This window comes from Cucurbita pepo, chromosome LG09 (assembly GCF_002806865.2).
Source record: "Cucurbita pepo subsp. pepo cultivar mu-cu-16 chromosome LG09, ASM280686v2, whole genome shotgun sequence".
NCBI classification, from domain to species: domain Eukaryota; kingdom Viridiplantae; phylum Streptophyta; class Magnoliopsida; order Cucurbitales; family Cucurbitaceae; genus Cucurbita; species Cucurbita pepo.
The window spans coordinates 2,379,015-2,398,235 of record NC_036646.1 but is presented as its reverse complement, the minus strand read 5'-3'; the positions used below and the strand labels follow the sequence as shown (position 1 = coordinate 2,398,235).

Genomic DNA, 19,221 nt, shown 5'->3' with positions numbered 1-19,221 from the left:
TTGAAACTATTAATTAATTATATGACAAAATTGAAAAAGAAAATAACTCATTATACCAAATTTAGACATTTTTTATTTTAAAATTTATGAGTAAATTAGGAATGAAGGAAGAAATAACACATCAAGCCGCTTACTTAAAAAGAAAATAAAAATTTTAAATATTTAAATTATATATATGAAAAAATAAATAACTATTTAAGAAATTTGCTAATATTAGAAAATTTGACTACTTTTAGCTTAAAATAATAAATTAATTTAAAAAAAAAAATCCAACAAGTCTTGAAATGACACCTTTTGAATTAGTTAAGAAACAGCCCACCTTATAAAAGAAAACATCGTATAAATTTATAATTTATAATTTTTAAAATTTTAAGAGCTGTTATTGTGGTGCTGCCACGTGTCCAATGCCCTTAGCCTTCCCTACCCCACATGGATAGGTCTTTTAGAGAGAGAAACAACGGGCAGTAACCCTCCAAGTTTAGGGCAATGAAGAGAGAGAAAATTGGAATGAAAAATCGAAACAAAAAGATCCAATCCCCATTGACCTTTAACTTCTCTCTTCCATGAAAATTTCCCATATTCTCTCTCTCTCTCTCTCTCTAGCTTTCTCTCTCCTCCATTTCTTCCCCCAAATCCAAATCCCCAAATTCCTCTTAGCTTATTACCTTTTTCTAGGGTTTTCAATTTTCGTGTGTTCTACAGGTTAACCTCAAATTTTCTGAATTTTTTTTTTTTAAAAATAAATAAATTTATACAACTCTGATCGAATTTCTGCCTCTTTTTCTTTTTGTTTTTTTTGTTTTTTTGTTCATTTGTTCATTTGTTCTTGTTGTTTGTGTTGACTGTATTGGGTGGTGGCTCTGTGCCCAAGAACAGAGGGTTTTCTAGAGAGAGANGGGGGGGGGGGAGGGGAGTCTAGAGAGAGAAAGTGGGTGATTATTAATGTAGGAAAGGAAAAGGAGAGGGAGGGGGTTCTTTGAAGATAAGAGATGTTGGCAATGGAGAAGGATTTTGATGCTAAGTTGATGATTCAGAATCAGGGGAACGCTTCTAATGGCGGCGGCAATGTTCAGAGATCCAATAGCTTTGCGTTTCGTGCTCCTCAGGAGAATTTTACTATACAGGATTTTGAATTGGGGAAGATTTATGGCGTTGGTTCATATTCCAAGGTAATTTTGTTGCTAAATTTATTGTTTAATTTGTTTTTGAATTGAATTGTTGTGTTGTTTTTGTTCTGTTTCTGGATAATCTGTGTTGAATCTGTTTTGATTTGTACATGGATGGAGATTATTGTAGTCGGAGTAGCTGTGTGTTTTTGCTCTAAAATTGAACTAATTTGGCAAAAAATGGGGTTAGAAATGAAGTAAAATCCGTTGAAATTCGTATAAACGGAGCTCGATTGTGAGATCCCACGTTGGATGGGGAGGAGAACGAAACACCGTTTATAAGGGTGTGATACGCGTTTAAAAAACTTGGAAGGGAAAGCCCAAAGAGGACAATATCTGCTAGCGGTGGCTGTGCCAAACATCGGACGATGTGTTAGGGAGGAGGCTGAGACCTGAAGGGAGTTGGACATGAGAGGGGATGTGCCAACGCCGGGTCTTGCAGGAGGTGGATTTGGTGGGATCCCACATCGATTGGAGAAAGGAACGAGGGCTAGTGAGGACACTGGCCCCGAAGAGGGGTGGATTGTGAGATCCCACATCGGTTGGAAAGGAGAACGAAACACCCTTTCTAAGGGTATGGAAACCTCTCCCTAGTAGATGCATTTTAAAAATCTTGAGGGGAAACCCGAAAGGGAAAATCCAAAGAGGACAATATCTGCTAGCAGTGGGCTTGGGCCGTTACAAATGGTATTAGAGCCAGACATCGGGTGATGTGTTAGGGAGGAGGCTGAGACCCAAAGGGGGTTGGACATGAGAGACGATGTGCCAACGTCGCGTCCTGAAGGGGGTGGATTTGGTGGGGTCCCACATCGATTAGAGAACGGAGCGAGTGCTAGTGAGGACACTGGTCCCGAAGAGGGGTGGATTGTGAGATCCCACATCGGTTGGAAAGGAGAACGAAGCACCCTTTATAAGGGTATGGAAACCTCTCCCTAATAGACGCATTTTAAAAATCTTGAGGGGAAGCTCAAAGAGGACAATATCTGCTAGCGGTAGGCTTGGGCCATTACATAAACGGAGCTCGATTCCTTGTGCTGAACGGGAAAATTTTAAAAGATTAAGGACTAAATTGAAATTACGGAAAAGATGAAGGACCATTTGGTATATTTAGGCATATTATTACTTTATAAATGGCCTTTTAAATCTTTTTTCTTTTCATCAGGTTGTGAGGGCGAAGAAGAAGGACACAGGAATTGTGTATGCATTGAAGATAATGGACAAGAAATTCATTACAAAGGAAAATAAAACTGCTTATGTGAAGTTGGAAAGGATTGTACTTGATCAATTGGACCATCCTGGTGTTGTCAGGCTATTTTTTACCTTTCAGGATACTTTTTCTTTGTGTACGTATTTCTTATGCTCATCTTTTTTTATCGTCTGCTCGGTCAAGAGTCGACCTGCTCGTATTCATCTCCTCGCTTTTTTGTTATCTGTGTCGTTTTCTTACTGATACTCGTTTCTTGGTTTTGATATCAAGACATGGCATTGGAGTCGTGTGAAGGTGGAGAGCTTTTTGATCAGATAAATAGGGTAAGTTGATTTGAAAGAGCTTTAGAACACGTGTTTTTGTGTCGGGTGATCGCTCGTGTAAGTTTATGAATCCTTGTTGCTATCTATTGTGTCGTGTGCTTGAACGTTGAAGTCGAGTTAATTGGATTGTTTGATGAATCTATATGCATATGTTTTTGGTGAAAGGTTATTAGCATGTTTAATTGGTTGTTCGGGTATATGTGAGATCCCATATTGGTTGGAGAGGGGTTCGAAACATTTCTTATAAAGGTGTGGAAACCTCTCCCTAGTAGACACGTTTTAAAACCTTGAGGGGAAGCTCAAAAGGGAAAGCCCAGGAGGACAATATCTACTAATGGTGGGCTTGGGCTGTCACAAATGATATCAAAGCCATATACTGGGCGGTGTGCTAACGAGCGCACTGCCCCCAAGGGGGTGGATTGTGAGATCCCACATCGGTTGGAGAGAGGAACGAAACATTCCTTATAAGGGTGTGGAAACCTCTCCCTAGTAGACACGTTTTAAAACCTTGAGGGGAAGCCTAAAAGAGAAAGTTCAAAAGAGGAAAATATTTGCTAGCGGTGGGCTTGGGTTGTTACAAATGGTATCAGAGCTATACATTGAGCAGTGCACCAGCGAGGACGCTGGGCTTCCAAAGGGGGTGGATTGTGAGATCCCACATCGGTTGGAGAGAGGAACGAAACATTCCTTATAAGGGTGTGGAAACCTCTCCCTAGTAGACACGTTTTAAAACCTTGAGGGGAAGCCTAAAAGAGAAAGTTCAAAAGAGGAAAATATTTGCTAGCGGTGGGCTTGGGTTGTTACAAATGGTATCAGAGCTATACATTGAGCAGTGCACCAGCGAGGACGCTGGGCTTCCAAAGGGGGTGGATTGTGAGATCCCACATCGGTTGGAGAGAGGAACGAAACATTTCTTATAAGGGTGTGGAAACCTCTCCCTAGTAGACGCGTTTTAAAACCTCGAGGGGGAGCCCAAAAGGGAAAGCACAAAGAGGACAATATGTGCTAGCAGTGTGCTTCGGCTGTTACAAATGATATAAGAATCATACACCGGGTGGTGTGCCAGCGAGGACGTTGGGCCTCCAAGGAGGGTCGATTGTGAGATCCCACGTCAGTTGGAGAATGGAAACCTCTCCCTAGCATACGTGTTTTATAAACCTTGAGGGGAAACCCAAAGAGGACAATATCTGCTAGCGGTGGACTTGGACTGTTACAGTATCGGATGGGTGTGATATTGAATTTTCGGCAAATGTAGGGGCTTTTAGGCAAATTAATGTTTTTCATTCTAAGCTCGAGTATTTTATCAACAGAAAGGTCGTCTATCGGAGGAGGAAGCTCGATTTTACGCCGCAGAAGTCATCGACGCTCTTGAATACATACACAACATGGGATTGATACACCGAGATATCAAGGTTTCTCATCTCTTATATCAGCTCTATGATTGTGGACTGTGGTAGATCAAACATAACTAACATTTCTTTTGGCAGCCTGAGAACTTGCTGCTTACTACTGACGGACATATCAAAATAGCTGATTTCGGTAGCGTAAAGCCTATGGTCGACAGTCGAATTACCGTGCTTCCGAATGCAGCATCGGGTTTGTTTCGGTTCATGTCACCGAAGACGTGTATATGAACCTCCTTCGAGCGTTTTTTTTGACATGGTTTGCACCAATTTTTACATGTAGATGACAAAGCTTGTACATTTGTGGGCACTGCTGCATATGTTCCTCCAGAAGTTCTTAATTCCTCCCCTGCAACTTTCGGGTAACGCGTTCCTCCAACTTACACGTTCATAATGATATTATGTCGGGTATTCGTGTTCGTGTCCGTAACTCATTGGTCCATTTTTCGTGTAAGATAATCTCCCTTTTCGTTTCGAAAACAGAAACGACCTTTGGGCGCTCGGGTGCACCGTGTACCAAATGCTTTCAGGGACTTCTCCTTTTAAGGATGCAAGTGAGTGGCTTATTTTTCAAAAAATTGTAGCTCGAGATATAAAATTCCCCAGTTATTTTTCCGAGCAAGCCCGGGATCTCATCGACCACCTATTGGTACGTATGCAATTGAACGATGAATTTTGCTCATAATGATGCACTAAAATCTTTTGATTATGTGATAAAATGTTTACCATATGTTCGACGTTCGAGCTCGGCCTTAACTCGATACTCGGCTTTTAATCTACTTCAGGATTTAGATCCCGTTAAGAGACCGGGTGCCGGAGCTGAGGGCTATGCTTCTCTTAAGAGTCATCCCTTCTTTGAGGGGGTTGATTGGAAGAACATAAGAACACAAACTCCTCCCAAACTTGCTTTAGAAGCAGTGGTATTGTTTGCTACCAAAAGTGCCTTGTTTTCAATGTGTTCTTGCCAAATACATTATGTTGCTTTCGTTTATGTAGTCTCGCTCGAACGAGAACGACGACAGCTCCGAGTCCTCTTGGAATCCTTCGCATATCGGAGACGGTGCACCGAGACAAAACGACGGGAATGCTGGTTCTGCATCGACTTCCGAAGGATCGAATCATATTGCTCGGATTGCATCGATAGACTCCTTCGATTCGAAATGGTATTTGTTTGGATTCGAAGTGATTATAATGACGATTTCGTTCTCGAAAAAAACTGAATGTCGGTTTTCGTGTTATCAGGCAACAATTTCTTGAACCTGGAGAATCTGTTCTTATGATATCAATGGTGAAAAAGATTCAGAAAATCACAAGCAAAAAGGTTCAGCTTATCCTCACAAACAAACCAAAGTTGATTTATGTTGATCCTTCAAAGCTCATTGTTAAGGGGAATATCATTTGGTCTGACAATCCTAATGACCTCAACATTCAAGTGATTAGCCCTTCACATTTCAAGATTTGTACGGTAAGCCATATGAACTATTTGCTTCTTTTTCTATGTTTCTTTAAGAAAAATGACTTCGAAATCTTACCCGAATCTTAAAAAACGTAAATTTTTCGTAAAGATATTGTTAGTAAAGAAGCTTACTTTCTGCGAGGTCCCACGTTCGGTTGGAGAGGGGAACGAAGCATTTCTTATAAGAGTGTGGAAACCTCTTCCTAGCATACACATTTTGAAATCGTGAGGCTGACGGTGATATGTAACGGGTCAAAGCGGACAATATCTGCTAGCGGTGGGCTTGACTGTTACAAATGGTATCAGAGCTAGGTTTTGGGTAGTGTGCCAGCGAGGACGCTGAGTTCCCAAGGGAGATGGATTGTGAGGTCTTACATTAGTTGGAGAGGGGAACAAAGCATTTCTTATAAGGGTGTGGAAACCTCTCTCTAGCACATGCGTTTTAAAACTGTGAGGCTGACGTTGACACGTAACAGGTCAAAGTAGACAATATCTGCTAGCGGGTGGGCTTGGCTGTTACTAAATGGTATCAGAGCTATATCTGTTAGCAATGGGCTTGGGTTGTTATAAATGATATCAAAGCTAGTTTCTGGGTGGTGTGTCAGCGAGGACGCTGGGCTCCTAAGGGGGGTGGATTGTGAGGTTTCTCAGTGGTTGGAGAGGGGAACGAAACATTTCTTATAAGGGTGTGGAAACATCTCCCTAGCAGACGCTTTTCAAAACTGTGAGGCTGACGGCAACTAACGGGCCAAAGCAGACAATATCTGCTAGCGGTGGACTTGGCTGTTACAAATGGGATCAGAGTTAGGTTTCGGGCAGTGTGCCAGCGAGGACACTGGGCTCCCAAGGGGTGTGGATTGTGAGGTCTCACAGTGGTTGGAGAGGGTAACGAAGCATTCCTTATAAAGGTGTGGAAACCTCTCACTAGCACTCGTGTTTTAAAACTGTGATGTTAACAGCGATACGTAATGGGCCAAAACGGACAATATCTGTTAGCAATGGGCTATGAAAGCTAGTTTCCAGGCGGTGTGCCAGCGAGGACGCTGGGTTCCCAAGGGGGGTGGATTGTGAGATCTCACAGTGGTTGGAAAGGGTAACGAAGCATACCTTATAAAGGGTGTGGAAACCTCTCCCTAGCACACATGTTTCAAAACCGTGACATTAACGGTGACACGTAACAGGCCAAAACGGACAATATCTACTAGCGGTAGGCTTGAGCCGTTACACTTTTGCACAAAATAGCTATCATTTTTTCTCAACTATTCTAATACAAAGTCGATTCTTCAGCCGAAAAAGATTGCCTCGTTCGAGGACGCGAAACAACGAGCATGGCAATGGAAGAAGGCGATCGAGGGGCTTCAGAATCGGTGAATCGTGCGTGTAACGGTGACACATTCTTTGGAAGAGGAAAAGGAAAAGTGAGGTTGATTAATAACTTAAATTGTTCTTGGTTCATTGATTTAATGGAAGTTATTATAGTTAGAAGAAATGATGAGCTAATCCGCCCCTCCGCCTCAACCCCAAGAGAAGAAAGCTGGAAGGAAGAAGAAGGAGAAGAAGAAGAAGAAGAAAGAGTGATATTATTATTAATTATTATATCATTGAATCCTGATTAATACTTGTATCTTACCAGTCATCAATGAAATTTACTGAATGATTCCTTGTTTTCTCTTCACATTTCTTTCCTTTTTTTACTCTCATATGGGATGTGTTTATTTTCTAATATGTTTTAATTTTTTTAATTAAATATTTCCTTATTTCAAGGATCTCGAAAAATTTAGAATTTAGTCTTTGTACTTTTAAATATTAGAATTTCATCATTTTGGTTTGATAGAACTTGAGATAGAACTTCAGAAATACCTCCTGACTTTCATAATTTGCGTCACTCACTTCTCAGTAGCAAGTGAGTTAAGCCTATTCGTTCTTGCGTCGCTTATGGCCAGACGTATGCTCGAGCCTCTGGTCTCGATTCACTGCGAGTTAAGCCTATTCGTTCTTGCGTCGCTTATGGCCAAGCGACATATGCTCGAGCGGGAGCAAGGAAATTGAAATTGAAATTGAAATTGGTGATATCGGTAGGGAGAAGTAAAAATTATTTGAGGACTGATTCTAACCTTTAAAATTATAGGGACTAAATTTAACTTTCTTTATACGAACTTAATTTTATTAATGGTGAGAAATTTTATAAAATTATACCGAATTTACAGTTTAAAATATGTGACTCTCCATTAATAAAATTAAGTTATAATTTATGATAATGAGTTTAAGGTTAAATTCTAAATGATTGGGTTGGGTTCTTGTAAATTTTTTAAATTCCTATTATATAATGAACTAAATATCATAGTTTATTTTTATTTACTTTTATGCTTTTAACCAAGGCGCCCATGGCCTAATGGATAAGGCGTCTGACTTCTAATCAGGCGATTGTGGGTTCGAGTCCCACTGGGCGTGATGTTACTTTTATTAATCTAATACATTTTGTGGGTTCGAGTCCCACTGGGCGTGATGTTACTTTTATTAATCTAATACATTTTATATATCTTTTTAGTGTACCATCGGCCATCTTACGCACTAATGACGTTAATTTATTTTATTAAACGTGTTTCTTTTCTTTTTTATTTATTATTTATAAGCGGATACCTCAGGCGTGTTTGATTATTTTTTATTTTTATATATTTATTAATTTTTAGAAACCATAAAGTTCAAGACCAATTTATTATTTTTTATTCCACTTCTGTTTTTTTAACTTAAAAAAGAAACCAACATTTTTGTAAATTAGATTAATCCTATAAATAAAAATTAAGGGTTAATTACGATTAGAGTTCAAAATAATAATTGTTTTTCATCATTCAATATTTAAAATAATAATAAATAAAAAAAGCAAACTAAAGAGCTTCAGGAAAACGTAAATCTGCAGGGCCAGGACCCAAAATGCCCTTCTGTTCACTAATCTTGCCTAGCCCGGAGACCGGAATGGGCATCACAACCGGAACCGGGACAGGTACCGCAACTGAAACTGGAACTGGAACCGGAACCGGAACCGGAACCGGAGCAGGAGCTGGAACTGGAACCGGACCAGGAACATGTTCTGCCTGTACACTCCTTTCTTCATCTCGCCAGCCACTCCCCTGCCACTCCCTCTACAAAGCCAACCCAAGTAACAAAACCAGGTAATGAAAAAAAACAATAAAAAAATAAAAAATAAAAAGTTTACATACCCATTTTTCAACCCATTTTATGTTATATATCGATTTTACTCGATACCAATTTGTATTACTTAAGCAATAAAGTTATAATCAACGAATACTATCAACATTCTGTCTCAAGTTTTCATTGCAACTCTCAAGATTTAACTGTCATTGAAACCATCATCATTTTCGGGACTGGATGTCGAAAACGGAGAGCTCGAGACATGTTCCAATGGCAGTAGAAGGGAAGAGATGGAGATTTCAATGAATTGTCACTATCTACATATCTTTGTTTCTCAATTAGATGCATGAGCAGGCTTCAGTTGAGATGGTTTTTGTTTATAGCAGTTTGATTAAGGAAGAGCAAAAAAAAAAAAAAAAACTAAAATCATGAGATTTTTCTGAAGACTTGCCTCTTCGTGATCATAACTTGTTTCAAGCAATAATGGGGTCATGATTGGTGGAGTGATGGTTGGATCTGGCTTCTGAAATATGAATGTTGTATACAGACCTGTTAAGGGAAGTTCCATAAAAACATATTTAATAAAATGCTATAGCTAAAATGATTGATAAACCTTGGGGGAAAGTAAATATTTCATTTATTACCTAGCACATCATATGATCGAGGAAGAAGTCTCCCCCTGGGATCCAGAAGGTTTGGACCACAATTCATGAGCATTCCTGCAAATTGTGCTCTTTTTGCGGCAATCAAAATAAAAACATAATCAGCCTCGGCTCGAAAGAACACAAGTTGGTGATCTTTACATCAGTTAGAGAAAACTGGGAGTTGAAAGTAAAATGCAAAAACCTGTGATCGTCGTAGAATTCGGTCAAGTTTTGAATCTCGATATACTCGAGACCTGCTTCTCGAGCCAACCTGAGTGAGACATAGCCACAGTTTCGATAAATTCAGTCAGATATTTGAGATGGTAAATTATATTCATGTATGTGAAGAAATTCTGGTTTTATAACAGAAACAATGAAGAATTGGACCTGATAAAGCTTGGAAAATGGACTAAACAATGCGTCTCGGCAGACGGGTCGTTCGCGAATTTCAGCTGATATTTCTTCCCAAACAATGGGAACCTGGAAATAATACTCAATAACTTCAGTTACCATAGATGGATAAAAACCAAGAGATTAAGAAATGTTCTAAAGAAATCAAATTAGACATACTTCTCTTCCTCAACTTCAAAGGTGATCATGTAGCTTTCAGATCTAATGCAATTGGGTACAATATTAGGCTTCATGCTAGCACTCCTATTGTGGTATGCTTCGACATTCTTCTGATACTTGGCCCTTTAAGAGTACAACAATCTAATATTTCAGAACTTTTTTTTCTCTATTTTTCATAGCAATAATGTGGCGTGGGACATTACTCTGTTAGTATGGAAAGAAAAGAAACCCAGAATTCAAGAACAAAAAATAAAAGTTCTAACAAATATCTTAAAAAATAACGAACGTTTACACCGAGCACATGCTTAGGACAAGCCAAAGGATATAACACACAGACTGGTAATCACATTTCATGAACATGTAAATTTTCTAGTCCTGCTATATGGTAGCTGGTCCCATTTAACACTGCGGTGGAGTTTGTCATGAAGAATCAATGATCTTTAAATGATAGGTTAGGTCATTGAAGAGAATTATGTAATTCAATTCGAAAAACTTCACGATGTTAGCTGAACACGACTCTCCACAATGGTATGATATTGTCCACTTTGAGCATAAACTCTCATGTCTTTGCTTTGGGCTTCCCCAAAAGGCCTCATGCCAATGGAGAGAGTATTCCTTTATTATAAACCCATGATCATTCCTTAAATTAGCCGATGTGGAACTTTCATCATCCAATACCTCCCCTCAAACAAAGTACATCTCCCTTTATTCGAGGCTCGACTCCTTTGGAGTCTTAGTTATTTTTTACTGCATTCGAGGAGGCTTGACTCCTTTTTCTTTTGGAGTCCTTTGTTCGACATTTGAGGATTTACCAATCTATTGATGGCTCTGATACCATGTTAGCTGAACACGACTCTCCACAGTAGTATGATATTGTCCACTTTGAGCATAAGCTCTCATGGCTTTGCTTTGGGCTTCCCCAAAAGGCCTCATGCCAATGAAGAGAGTATTCCTTGATTATAAACCCATGATCATTCCCTAAATTAGCCGATATGGGACTTTCATCATCCAACACACGACACTTCTTATTGGCAAATTATAAATTATCTACTAAAAATATAAAATGAGAATGCAAAAAAATAGAAAGTAACACTACGCATTCAATATATGCAATGCTAGAAAAAAAAAATGGTGGCTGGCAGAAAAATTGATAGTTAATACAAATAAAACATCAGATAATACCAAATTATGAAAATAATGAGTATGATTTCATACCATATTGTAGACGAGTCTGGGGTAATACCAAAAAAATAACCCCCAGGTTTAAGCAATAAAGACACATTATGTAAAAGTCTCCTCGCTCTCTCCTCGGTTTCGAAACACATCTACAAAAAGGTCCTTCATATTATGTATACATCATCTAATATATGGAAGACAAGAATCAACTCTCTCCCCTACAATCAATCCCCATAAAAATAAAAAGAAAGAAAAAAAGAGGACCTGCAGATGCTGCAAGCAGCAGACTAGATCGGCTGTCTCAGCTTTATCTTTCATCTGAGTTTCAATATTTTCCTGTCGAAACAGATAAAGTCAACACTTTCATTATAACTAGAGGCCCAAATGAATTAGCATTTGATCACGATGACAATTGTTCGACACGTAAATAATGATATAGAAGTTCCAGGTTGCTAATGCATGGACGTGCTGGTGTGTGAAGTGAATTCCAGTCCCGTTGACGTGCGGACTTGAACATTTCTTTGTTACCGAAGTTTAATAAATGATGGCAAGCAGAAGAGGGGGAAAAAAAAGATTTTCATTCTACTTCATGATTCTTTCAAGTAAAACTCTGATTTCAACATTCATATTATAAAGACATACGGATCAAAGGCATCATTTTCGAAAGCAGGACATAGTTTTTCTTTGCAATATCTCAGTTATTTATTTTTTCTCTTTCTCTAAACAAATGCACTTTTCACTAAAAGTTACGTCCTGTCATCACAAAAGCTATAATCTCAAATGAGAAAATACATAGATATATAGTTCAACCAGTGCTCTCTTCATGAGCTAATCTAGTATTCTGTGATTGTTCTTTGCCCTGTTTATTCCAATAAGCATGAGCAATAATGATATTAGAGCAGTAGAACTGATGATGCTGAAATTTTGAGCACTTATAGAATGATTCAATTCATTTTTTGGCCAGCCCCTTATACTCAACAAGCTGATTAGGGAAGTCTCTTTAATTCGATTCATCAAGTTTGTGAAGGAATTTCGGAGAACTGTTCGTGAAAACAATTAATCAAATAAATGCAGCCTAATTTGGTTCTTAGTAAGCATTGATCAAATATTCCATGCCATCAAAACAATGTTGCATAAGTATTAAGAATAAAACTACATGGCATGAATTTCAAACGTCTTAGTACTTGTCTATCTTAAGAATCTATTTGTTGTACCAATCATGTTCGCTACTATAGAGCGACTTCGAAAATCTTTCAAGGAAGTAGCATTTATCATGAAGGAAAATTTCAAAGACGATAATATTTCACTTGGGCGTTTCCCGGACAGATTTCCTCCCAATACTAATGAATTCTGTGACCAAAAACACTTAAAGAACAGTCTGTTTGATCCAAATTTACAATAAAATCCTTAAAAGGTCAGATATATCGCTTGCCTCCAGAACTAGTAGAGGAAGGAAACAATGATCGCATCATACAGTTATGTTTTATCCTTAATTTAGTGAATGGTTACTGATAAGAGTACTTTCAACTTGCATAGAGCTTTGTAGTTTCATGGAAATCCTCGCTCAGTTGTTATTGCTCTCAATAAATTGATATTTCTTGGATTTGAAAAGGAAGATAAAGAATTAGGAGCAAAAAACTCACCACGCAAGGATCAACTTCAAAGAATTCAGCAGTGTAAGCCTTCCTCTGGCTCTCCCATGCCTCCCGCATTTGGCCGATTCCAGAAGTGGATCCATCTAAAGAATAGCAATTCCATCAAAAGAACAATACAACAAAAATACAACAAAGCAACTTCTTCTGATGAAAAGAAGCAAGAATCTCAGAAAAAACCTAGATACCAATTCCAATATAGTGACTGAATTGAGCTTCGTCCCACTTCTCCGCATCCGTTCCTCGTGCACAATACAAATCACAAACCTTCATAAACAAAACCTAATTACATCTCGCATAAATTCCTTTCAACCTAAATCAAATACGCCAATTGAAGATGGAGTTTAACGACGAACCGTAACGTAGGGGTGCGCGAAGATCTTTATTAGGGCGGCCTTGGCGAAATCGTACAGGCGGTGGTGAGTCGACTCGGTCCTCGACGGAACAAGTTGACTCATTATGATTCCGAGTTGACAGTTCCTGGTAGCCGGAGCGACGATTCGCGCCTTTTTTTACCCTCCGTTTTCAAGTTTCGAAATTCACCCACGAGACTGATTAAAGAAGATTAAAAATGATAACATTTTTATTAAAAAAAATTAAAAAATTTATGGTTTTTTTTTTAGTTTTTTTTTTAAAATTAAAAGTATTTAAGAGTATAAACGAAACTTTTACAAATTCAAAAATATTTTTAAATTAATGCAAATTTTAAGGAAATTTTTTAGATTTTTTTAAAAAAATTAAAGATATTATTCTAACACTTTCTACTGCTCATTTTTTTTTTTGTTCCTATTTACAAAGAAGTTTTAAGACGTAAACGATGAGAAAAAAGAAGAAAACACTAATAAAAAGACACAGAAAAAGACGGTTAAAATGTTTCGTATTGTTGTCAGTTTCATGATTCTTAAAACAGGTCTGAATATTTCGTTTTCCTCTCCAGCCAATGTTTGATTGTGAAGCCTCATGATTTTTAAAATGTGTATGTCTCATGATTTTTAAAATGTGTATGCCTCATGATTTTTAAAATGTGTATGCTAGAAAGAGATTTCTACACCAGGAATGTTTCGATACCCTCTCCAACCACTAAGATCTTACAATCCACCCTGATTGGAGCCCAACGCCCTTGCTAACACACTAGAGGCCAACGTCCTTGCTATCACACTGTCTAGCATCTAGCTATGATACCATTTGTAATAGCCTACTGGTAGAAGATATTATTCACTTTAGCCAGTTACATATTGTCATCAACTTATGATTATTAAAACGCATCTACTAGAGATAAAGTTTCTACGTGGAACCTCACCATTTTTTACCATAAATATTTCACAAAAATTTTGTTCTAAGATAACAAATGACTGCTGAAAAAAGGTTCCAAAAAAGCATAAAATTGGACCTTATAANAAAAAAAAAAAAAAAAAAAAAAAAAAAAAAAAAAAAAAAACAGAGCTAAACTACACTGCCAGTAACTTCCGATCACCTGAAAAGAAGCAATTTGGGTTTATAGATGGTTTGACAATGCAAACCAAACCTAAGATTTTGTTCTTCTTGGTTCTCTGATACTCAATTTCGAAGGAGATATCGAAAACCCGACGAGCATTCTCTGTCGAGACATCAGTGATAACACAATAGATTGCAACCATACCTCCAAAAATGGCAGAAATCCAGCTTCCATTACATCCTCAAAAGGAAACTTATCAACAGAACTCAGGAAAGCAATGCACCAGAACACCCAGAATTGCATTACCAAGTTGAAGTCTACACAATTTTTTGAATTCAAAAAGCATAATGGAAAATCAATTACCTACAAAACTTGTACAAGCGAATCGGATGAAATAAGGTTGCTGGTGCCAATTATTACTGAAATTAAGGCAGTTTATTCAACTTTTGGAGAAAGTTCTCTACTCCTAATGAGAACGACTTGTCTGTCTGACTCGAGATTGAAAGCCATTTTCGATTTCTACACGCTCAGCTTCAGTAACTTTTGACTGATGAGGTCTCCAGAATGTCATAGTGACCGTACCCATGAAACAGCACGTTGATAGGACTTTCTTCACCCTTCTGATACTCCTGACCATACTCGGCTATGTTTATCAGACCATCGGAGCTACTCCCTCTCATGAATACTGATATCGGTGTCCTGCGAGATGCAAAGTGTTACCAGAAGGAGATGAAGTTTAGTAATTAAAGGGTCTTGAACTTTGAACTGAAATTCAATGTCCCATTACTATGGTTTTCATCTATGTAAATGTGGTAAAGTCATTGTACCTAGCTAAAATAACAATCATTCAAGGATGAAAACAATGGGGGAGTTCGACGTGGACATTGAGGATTAATCGACATCTTCCATATCGTTTACAAATACTCATAAAACATAAAAAGATATCATCGATTAACCCCAACATAAATATAAATACTATGAACAAGATCTATAACTTAGTATGAATAGTTTTTTTATTTTATTTATAGAAATATCCATCGATAACTTTGAAAAAATGAAATCTCGATATTGATGACATCATCTACATTTGTATCCTTGTAATAATTCAGATAAGAGTAAGTTTTGGAATGACTTTTGAGAACAACTTTGGAGTGAAATGCCTTTTTATAAACACTTTTGAGAAAAGCATCCAAAAACACTTTTCAGGAGCTTTATGGATAATTTGCTTTAAAACATTCTCCACCATCCTGGATGGAGCACTTTTTGCCAGATATTACCTAAAATTAAAAGCACTGTTAACCACTTTAAAGGTAAACCTGGATGGAACACTTGATTTATGAAAAGTGTTTGGATTAATAGTACTAATTTCAACAACTGTACCGATCTCACCCTTTCGGATAGTATATAATCTGGCAGTGATTTTCCTATCCCGAGTTATTGGTATGCTTGTCCTAAGCGCATATAAGCTCGAATTAAACCCCATTTTATGAGACCCACTTTCTCTTACTTTTACAAAGCATAAAGAACTCACAATCCAAATACAAGCCGAAGGTTCTCAACCTTGGACGTCTTAGACTCGACTTGTCACTGCCATAAACCAAACATCTCCAAATACAAGCCTAAGGTTCTCAACCTTGGACGTCTTAGACTCGACTTGTTACTTCCATAAACCAAACATCTCCAAATACAAGCCTAAGGTTCTCAACCTTGGACTTCTTAGACTCGACTTGTTACTGCCATAAACCAGATATCTCTGAATACAAGCCTAAGGTTCTCAATCTTGGATGTCTTAGACTTGACTTGTTACTGCCGTAAACCAAACATCGCCAAATACAAGCCTAAGGTTCTCAACCTTGGACGTCTTAGACTCGACTTGTTATTGCCATAAACCAAACATCGCCAAATACAAGCCTAAGGTTCTCAACCTTGGATGTCTTAGACTCGACTTGTTATTGCCATAAACCAAATATCTTCAAATACAAGCCTAAGGTTCTCAACCTTGGACGTCTTAGACTCGACTCATTACTGCGATAAACCAAACATCACCTTCTTAAGGATCTACAAGAAGCCCACAGCTCACAGCTAAAAGCCCAAAGCCCCCTACCCTCACAGAAAAATACAAACATGTTTTGTCTATTGACACATGAAAGCTTAAAGTAAAAAAGGGAGAAAGAGCTACTCACATCCACACGAAAACAGGGACTCAAAATGCATCAAATTAGTGTCAGTAACATATCAGCTTATTAGAAGAACAAAGTGTTTAGTTACCACTTTGTGAGACATTATTCAAAGTGATTAGCTGTTTTGTAACATTGGATATAGGACCAAGAATCGAAAAATTATGGTTTCACCGCACACACATCCAACGATTTAGAGGGTAGCAGCCACAATAAAACCGTCACGTTAAATAATTTTTTCCCACTTCGTTTCGTACTTCCTCTTTGTTTTAGGAGAAATTTTTATGCAAACTAATAAGAGTCGAATTTTGATAACATAAACAAAAACTTACTTCAGGACATGAGATGCCATGACCAGCTCAGGCTCTCCACCCCACACGAAAGGTTGCTGAATTCTCTTCACATATGCATCAAAATCTCCTTCAATATACCTAAATGCATTTTCAATCATCACAATCACAATCAGCCCATTTTTTAATCCAACCAAATTGTTCAATTCGTGTCACAAACATCAGAAGAGCTTACCACTCTGTTTCCTTCCGCCTCTTTAAAAGCTCATCAACAACCTGTAAAGAATCAAGAATCACATTCAACAATCTTGAATATCACGCATGCTTTTCCACATTGGAAGATTGTACATGAATTCCAATCTTACCTTAGCCCTTAATTCATCAGCGAGTTCTGTTTGACGATCATCATCAGGTGCTTCTTCCCCACTCTTCAAGCAAGCTCCATGAGCGATTGCCCTAAACAGACACCTACCATCCGCTAGCACGCCTGTTCATGTCAACAACCAGCAGAGCAATCAATAGCAGTAGCCAAGCAAGAATGGAATTCCTAGAGCGATTATATCAATTCTATCAAACTCGTATCAAAGAAATGAATTGAAAAAAACATAGAATTAAGATTATACCATTAAATGATAACTTCCTTCTGTAATCGTCACAAATCAAAAGGAAATTAACTGAGTATAGAATACGTTCAATGAAATGAATTGGCAAATTTTCCGCAATACCTGTCACCCTGTAATCAGGTGAGTTCTCATCGTCCTGATTAAATTCATTGCCGCTCGATTCACACCCTTCCTTCTTCTGTTCTATCGATACAGACTCTTGATTTGCATCCACCCAATCGAGCGGCGCAAGACAGTCACAGACGCCAAATAGCAGCCAAGCTGAATCGGGACGATGAAGCCAGCGGGCGGGGCGGGCATCCCAAGCGACGTTCCAAGAGCCCTCCCCTTTGCGCGCATGGCAATGAATCGCCGGACGACGGAGATCGCTAGTGCCTCCGGCGCCAGAAGGCAATATAGCGTGCCATATCGAAGCAGCACCACCGACCGCGAGCTTGCATGCGCTGGAATGGTGGCGCTGTCGCCGATCGAATTGGATAGGACTCTGAACGAGTAACCGGTTCTGCTGGTGGTGGTGATGGTAAGCGGCCGAGCTGTGAAAGAAATTCGAAAGGGAAACGAGAATCCAAGGCTTCGAACGAGCACAAAGTACTCCAAGCATCAGTCACTTGCGTCAATCGAGGCAATCCAGCGCTGACAGGGTGTTCCCTTCGCTGACCCTATGCGGCCATATTCAGAGCTTCGGCGGCCGGTGTCTCTCTCTATCTCTCTCTGCTCTCCTTTTTTCTCTCTCCCACAAAATTCAGAGCAGATTTTTCTTCGATAATCTGCAACGGCGAAATATTTTAGGGAAGAGAGATAGAAATACTGTCAAGTGAGGCCCACCATCCAAAAAAGTCTCTTAAAAAATTAATTCTTTTTTACCTTTTTTTTTAATTATTTTTTTTCGAGAGCGTGGTTTTTGTTTTATGTTTTAAATATAGTTTGTGTAGTTTAAATAATAATAAAATTTTAACCACCTAAAATTAATAATAATAATAATAATAATTCCGTACTAAACAAATGAATAAGATGTGACAATATAATATAAGAATTTTATTTTTATTGAACTCTTTATATTATTAAAAAATTAAACAAAAAATAATAAAAATATTTATTAAATTCTTTTATTGCCACAAAATTTCAGAGGTGGAAATAACAAATTGGTTTGATATTTTTTTATTTCAATAAATTTCATACGTGTCAAAATCTAGACCACTCAAATTGCATGCATAAACATGTCTGTTTTTTTTATAAATAATATGTAATTAATTTATAAATAAATAATACTAGTTGGGTTAAACGGTTAATTATAAATAGCTTATCTATGGAGATGACGATAGCTAGTTTTGGTATGTCGGAAATATTACTTTTACTAAATTCAATCACTGCGTACAGTTTGTGGGTAAAAAAGTAATTGGACAAATATGGAATACGACCGTTTTGAGAGTTCAAAAGCGGTTGAGTATTTATTCCGTACGGTCTTATTCGATCTAATCTTGCCACGTAATTCTTTTACATTGGGTAACGCCTCAATTTTGTTCCCTCGAATCAAAATTAAAAAAGTGATATCTAACTCGTTCAATCATATGAACAGTTGATCCTAATTGTAACGTATCCAGTTCGATTGTTTTTAACTATAAAACTATTTATAAATTTTTTTTTAATGATTTATGACTTTTTTTTTGTCAAATAATTTTATTTTAAAATTATTTCCATATAAATATAGTATTTTATTTTATTATGAATTAAAATATATAGTAATTTCAAATAAATAAAAATCTGAAAAAAAAAACTCTTAAATAAGTTATTCCAAAAAAGTAAAATATTATTTTTCTAAATAATTTCCAAATAAATTGTCAGAGAGATATTATTGAAAAATATGTATAATCAATATACATTTTTTTTAAGAGAAAAAAAAATAATAATAACTCCTTACACATTATTACTATTTATATTTAGCCAATATT

At 37.6% G+C, this 19,221-nt stretch overlaps 3 protein-coding genes and 1 non-coding gene across 6 annotated transcripts; 2 read left to right on the top strand and 2 right to left on the bottom strand.

Annotated features, from left to right (window-relative positions):
- Positions 1–903: 903 nt before the first annotated feature.
- LOC111802361 (3-phosphoinositide-dependent protein kinase 2-like) lies at positions 904–7,230 on the top strand. Of its 3 annotated transcripts, XM_023686694.1 has the most exons (12): positions 904–1,169; positions 2,329–2,509; positions 2,644–2,696; positions 4,007–4,108; positions 4,184–4,292; positions 4,383–4,461; positions 4,583–4,748; positions 4,885–5,019; positions 5,096–5,262; positions 5,342–5,564; positions 6,843–6,973; positions 7,035–7,230. In XM_023686694.1, the coding sequence occupies exons 1-11, from the start codon at positions 990–992 to the stop codon at positions 6,924–6,926; spliced, it is 1,479 nt and encodes a 492-aa protein (XP_023542462.1). In that variant the 5' UTR covers positions 904–989; the 3' UTR covers positions 6,927–6,973; positions 7,035–7,230. The 3 variants fall into 3 exon arrangements, with proteins under 3 accessions (XP_023542462.1, XP_023542461.1, XP_023542463.1); XM_023686693.1 differs by having other exon boundaries at positions 6,843–7,230; XM_023686695.1 differs by lacking the exons at positions 6,843–6,973; positions 7,035–7,230 and adding an exon at positions 6,032–6,071.
- A 703-nt stretch (positions 7,231–7,933) lies between these two features.
- On the top strand, positions 7,934–8,006 carry TRNAR-UCU. The gene has a single exon. It is a non-coding gene; the product is annotated as a tRNA-Arg (tRNA).
- A 363-nt stretch (positions 8,007–8,369) lies between these two features.
- LOC111801510 (mRNA cap guanine-N7 methyltransferase 2) lies at positions 8,370–13,295 on the bottom strand. Its single transcript, XM_023685525.1, has 11 exons — positions 13,104–13,295; positions 12,936–13,014; positions 12,739–12,833; positions 11,360–11,431; positions 11,135–11,244; positions 9,920–10,042; positions 9,737–9,829; positions 9,552–9,620; positions 9,350–9,438; positions 9,157–9,254; positions 8,370–8,695 (listed from the first exon to the last, which is right to left on the bottom strand). Exons 1-11 carry the CDS (start codon positions 13,203–13,205, stop codon positions 8,441–8,443), a joined length of 1,185 nt encoding a protein of 394 aa, XP_023541293.1. The 5' UTR covers positions 13,206–13,295; the 3' UTR covers positions 8,370–8,440.
- A 1,094-nt stretch (positions 13,296–14,389) lies between these two features.
- Positions 14,390–18,052, bottom strand: LOC111802394. The gene is made up of 5 exons (XM_023686740.1): positions 17,375–18,052; positions 17,015–17,136; positions 16,885–16,925; positions 16,692–16,790; positions 14,390–14,881 (listed from the first exon to the last, which is right to left on the bottom strand). The coding sequence occupies exons 1-5, from the start codon at positions 17,871–17,873 to the stop codon at positions 14,716–14,718; spliced, it is 927 nt and encodes a 308-aa protein (XP_023542508.1). The 5' UTR covers positions 17,874–18,052; the 3' UTR covers positions 14,390–14,715.
- Between the last annotated feature and the right edge of the window lie 1,169 nt (positions 18,053–19,221).

Bases quoted from the DNA above. Each gene is read 5' to 3' on its own strand.
- LOC111802361 (XM_023686694.1), top strand. From the start codon at position 990: ATGTTGGCAATGGAGAAGGATTTTGATGCTAAGTTGATGATTCAGAAT. The intron at 1,170-2,328 runs GTAATTTTGTTG...TCTTTTCATCAG, and splicing joins GCGTTGGTTCATATTCCAAG to GTTGTGAGGGCGAAGAAGAA. The intron at 4,462-4,582 runs GTAACGCGTTCC...TTTCGAAAACAG, and splicing joins TCCTCCCCTGCAACTTTCGG to AAACGACCTTTGGGCGCTCG.
- LOC111801510 (XM_023685525.1), bottom strand. From the start codon at position 13,205: ATGAGTCAACTTGTTCCGTCGAGGACCGAGTCGACTCACCACCGCCTG. The intron at 9,830-9,919 runs GTATGTCTAATT...TATTATTTCCAG, and splicing joins TTTGAAGTTGAGGAAGAGAA to GTTCCCATTGTTTGGGAAGA. The intron at 8,696-9,156 runs GCAAGTCTTCAG...TTGGCTTTGTAG, and splicing joins CAAGTTATGATCACGAAGAG to AGGGAGTGGCAGGGGAGTGG.
- LOC111802394 (XM_023686740.1), bottom strand. From the start codon at position 17,873: ATGCTTGGAGTACTTTGTGCTCGTTCGAAGCCTTGGATTCTCGTTTCC. The intron at 17,137-17,374 runs GTATTGCGGAAA...TGACATGAACAG, and splicing joins ACCTGATTACAGGGTGACAG to GCGTGCTAGCGGATGGTAGG. The intron at 16,926-17,014 runs GTAAGATTGGAA...GATTCTTTACAG, and splicing joins CTGATGAATTAAGGGCTAAG to GTTGTTGATGAGCTTTTAAA.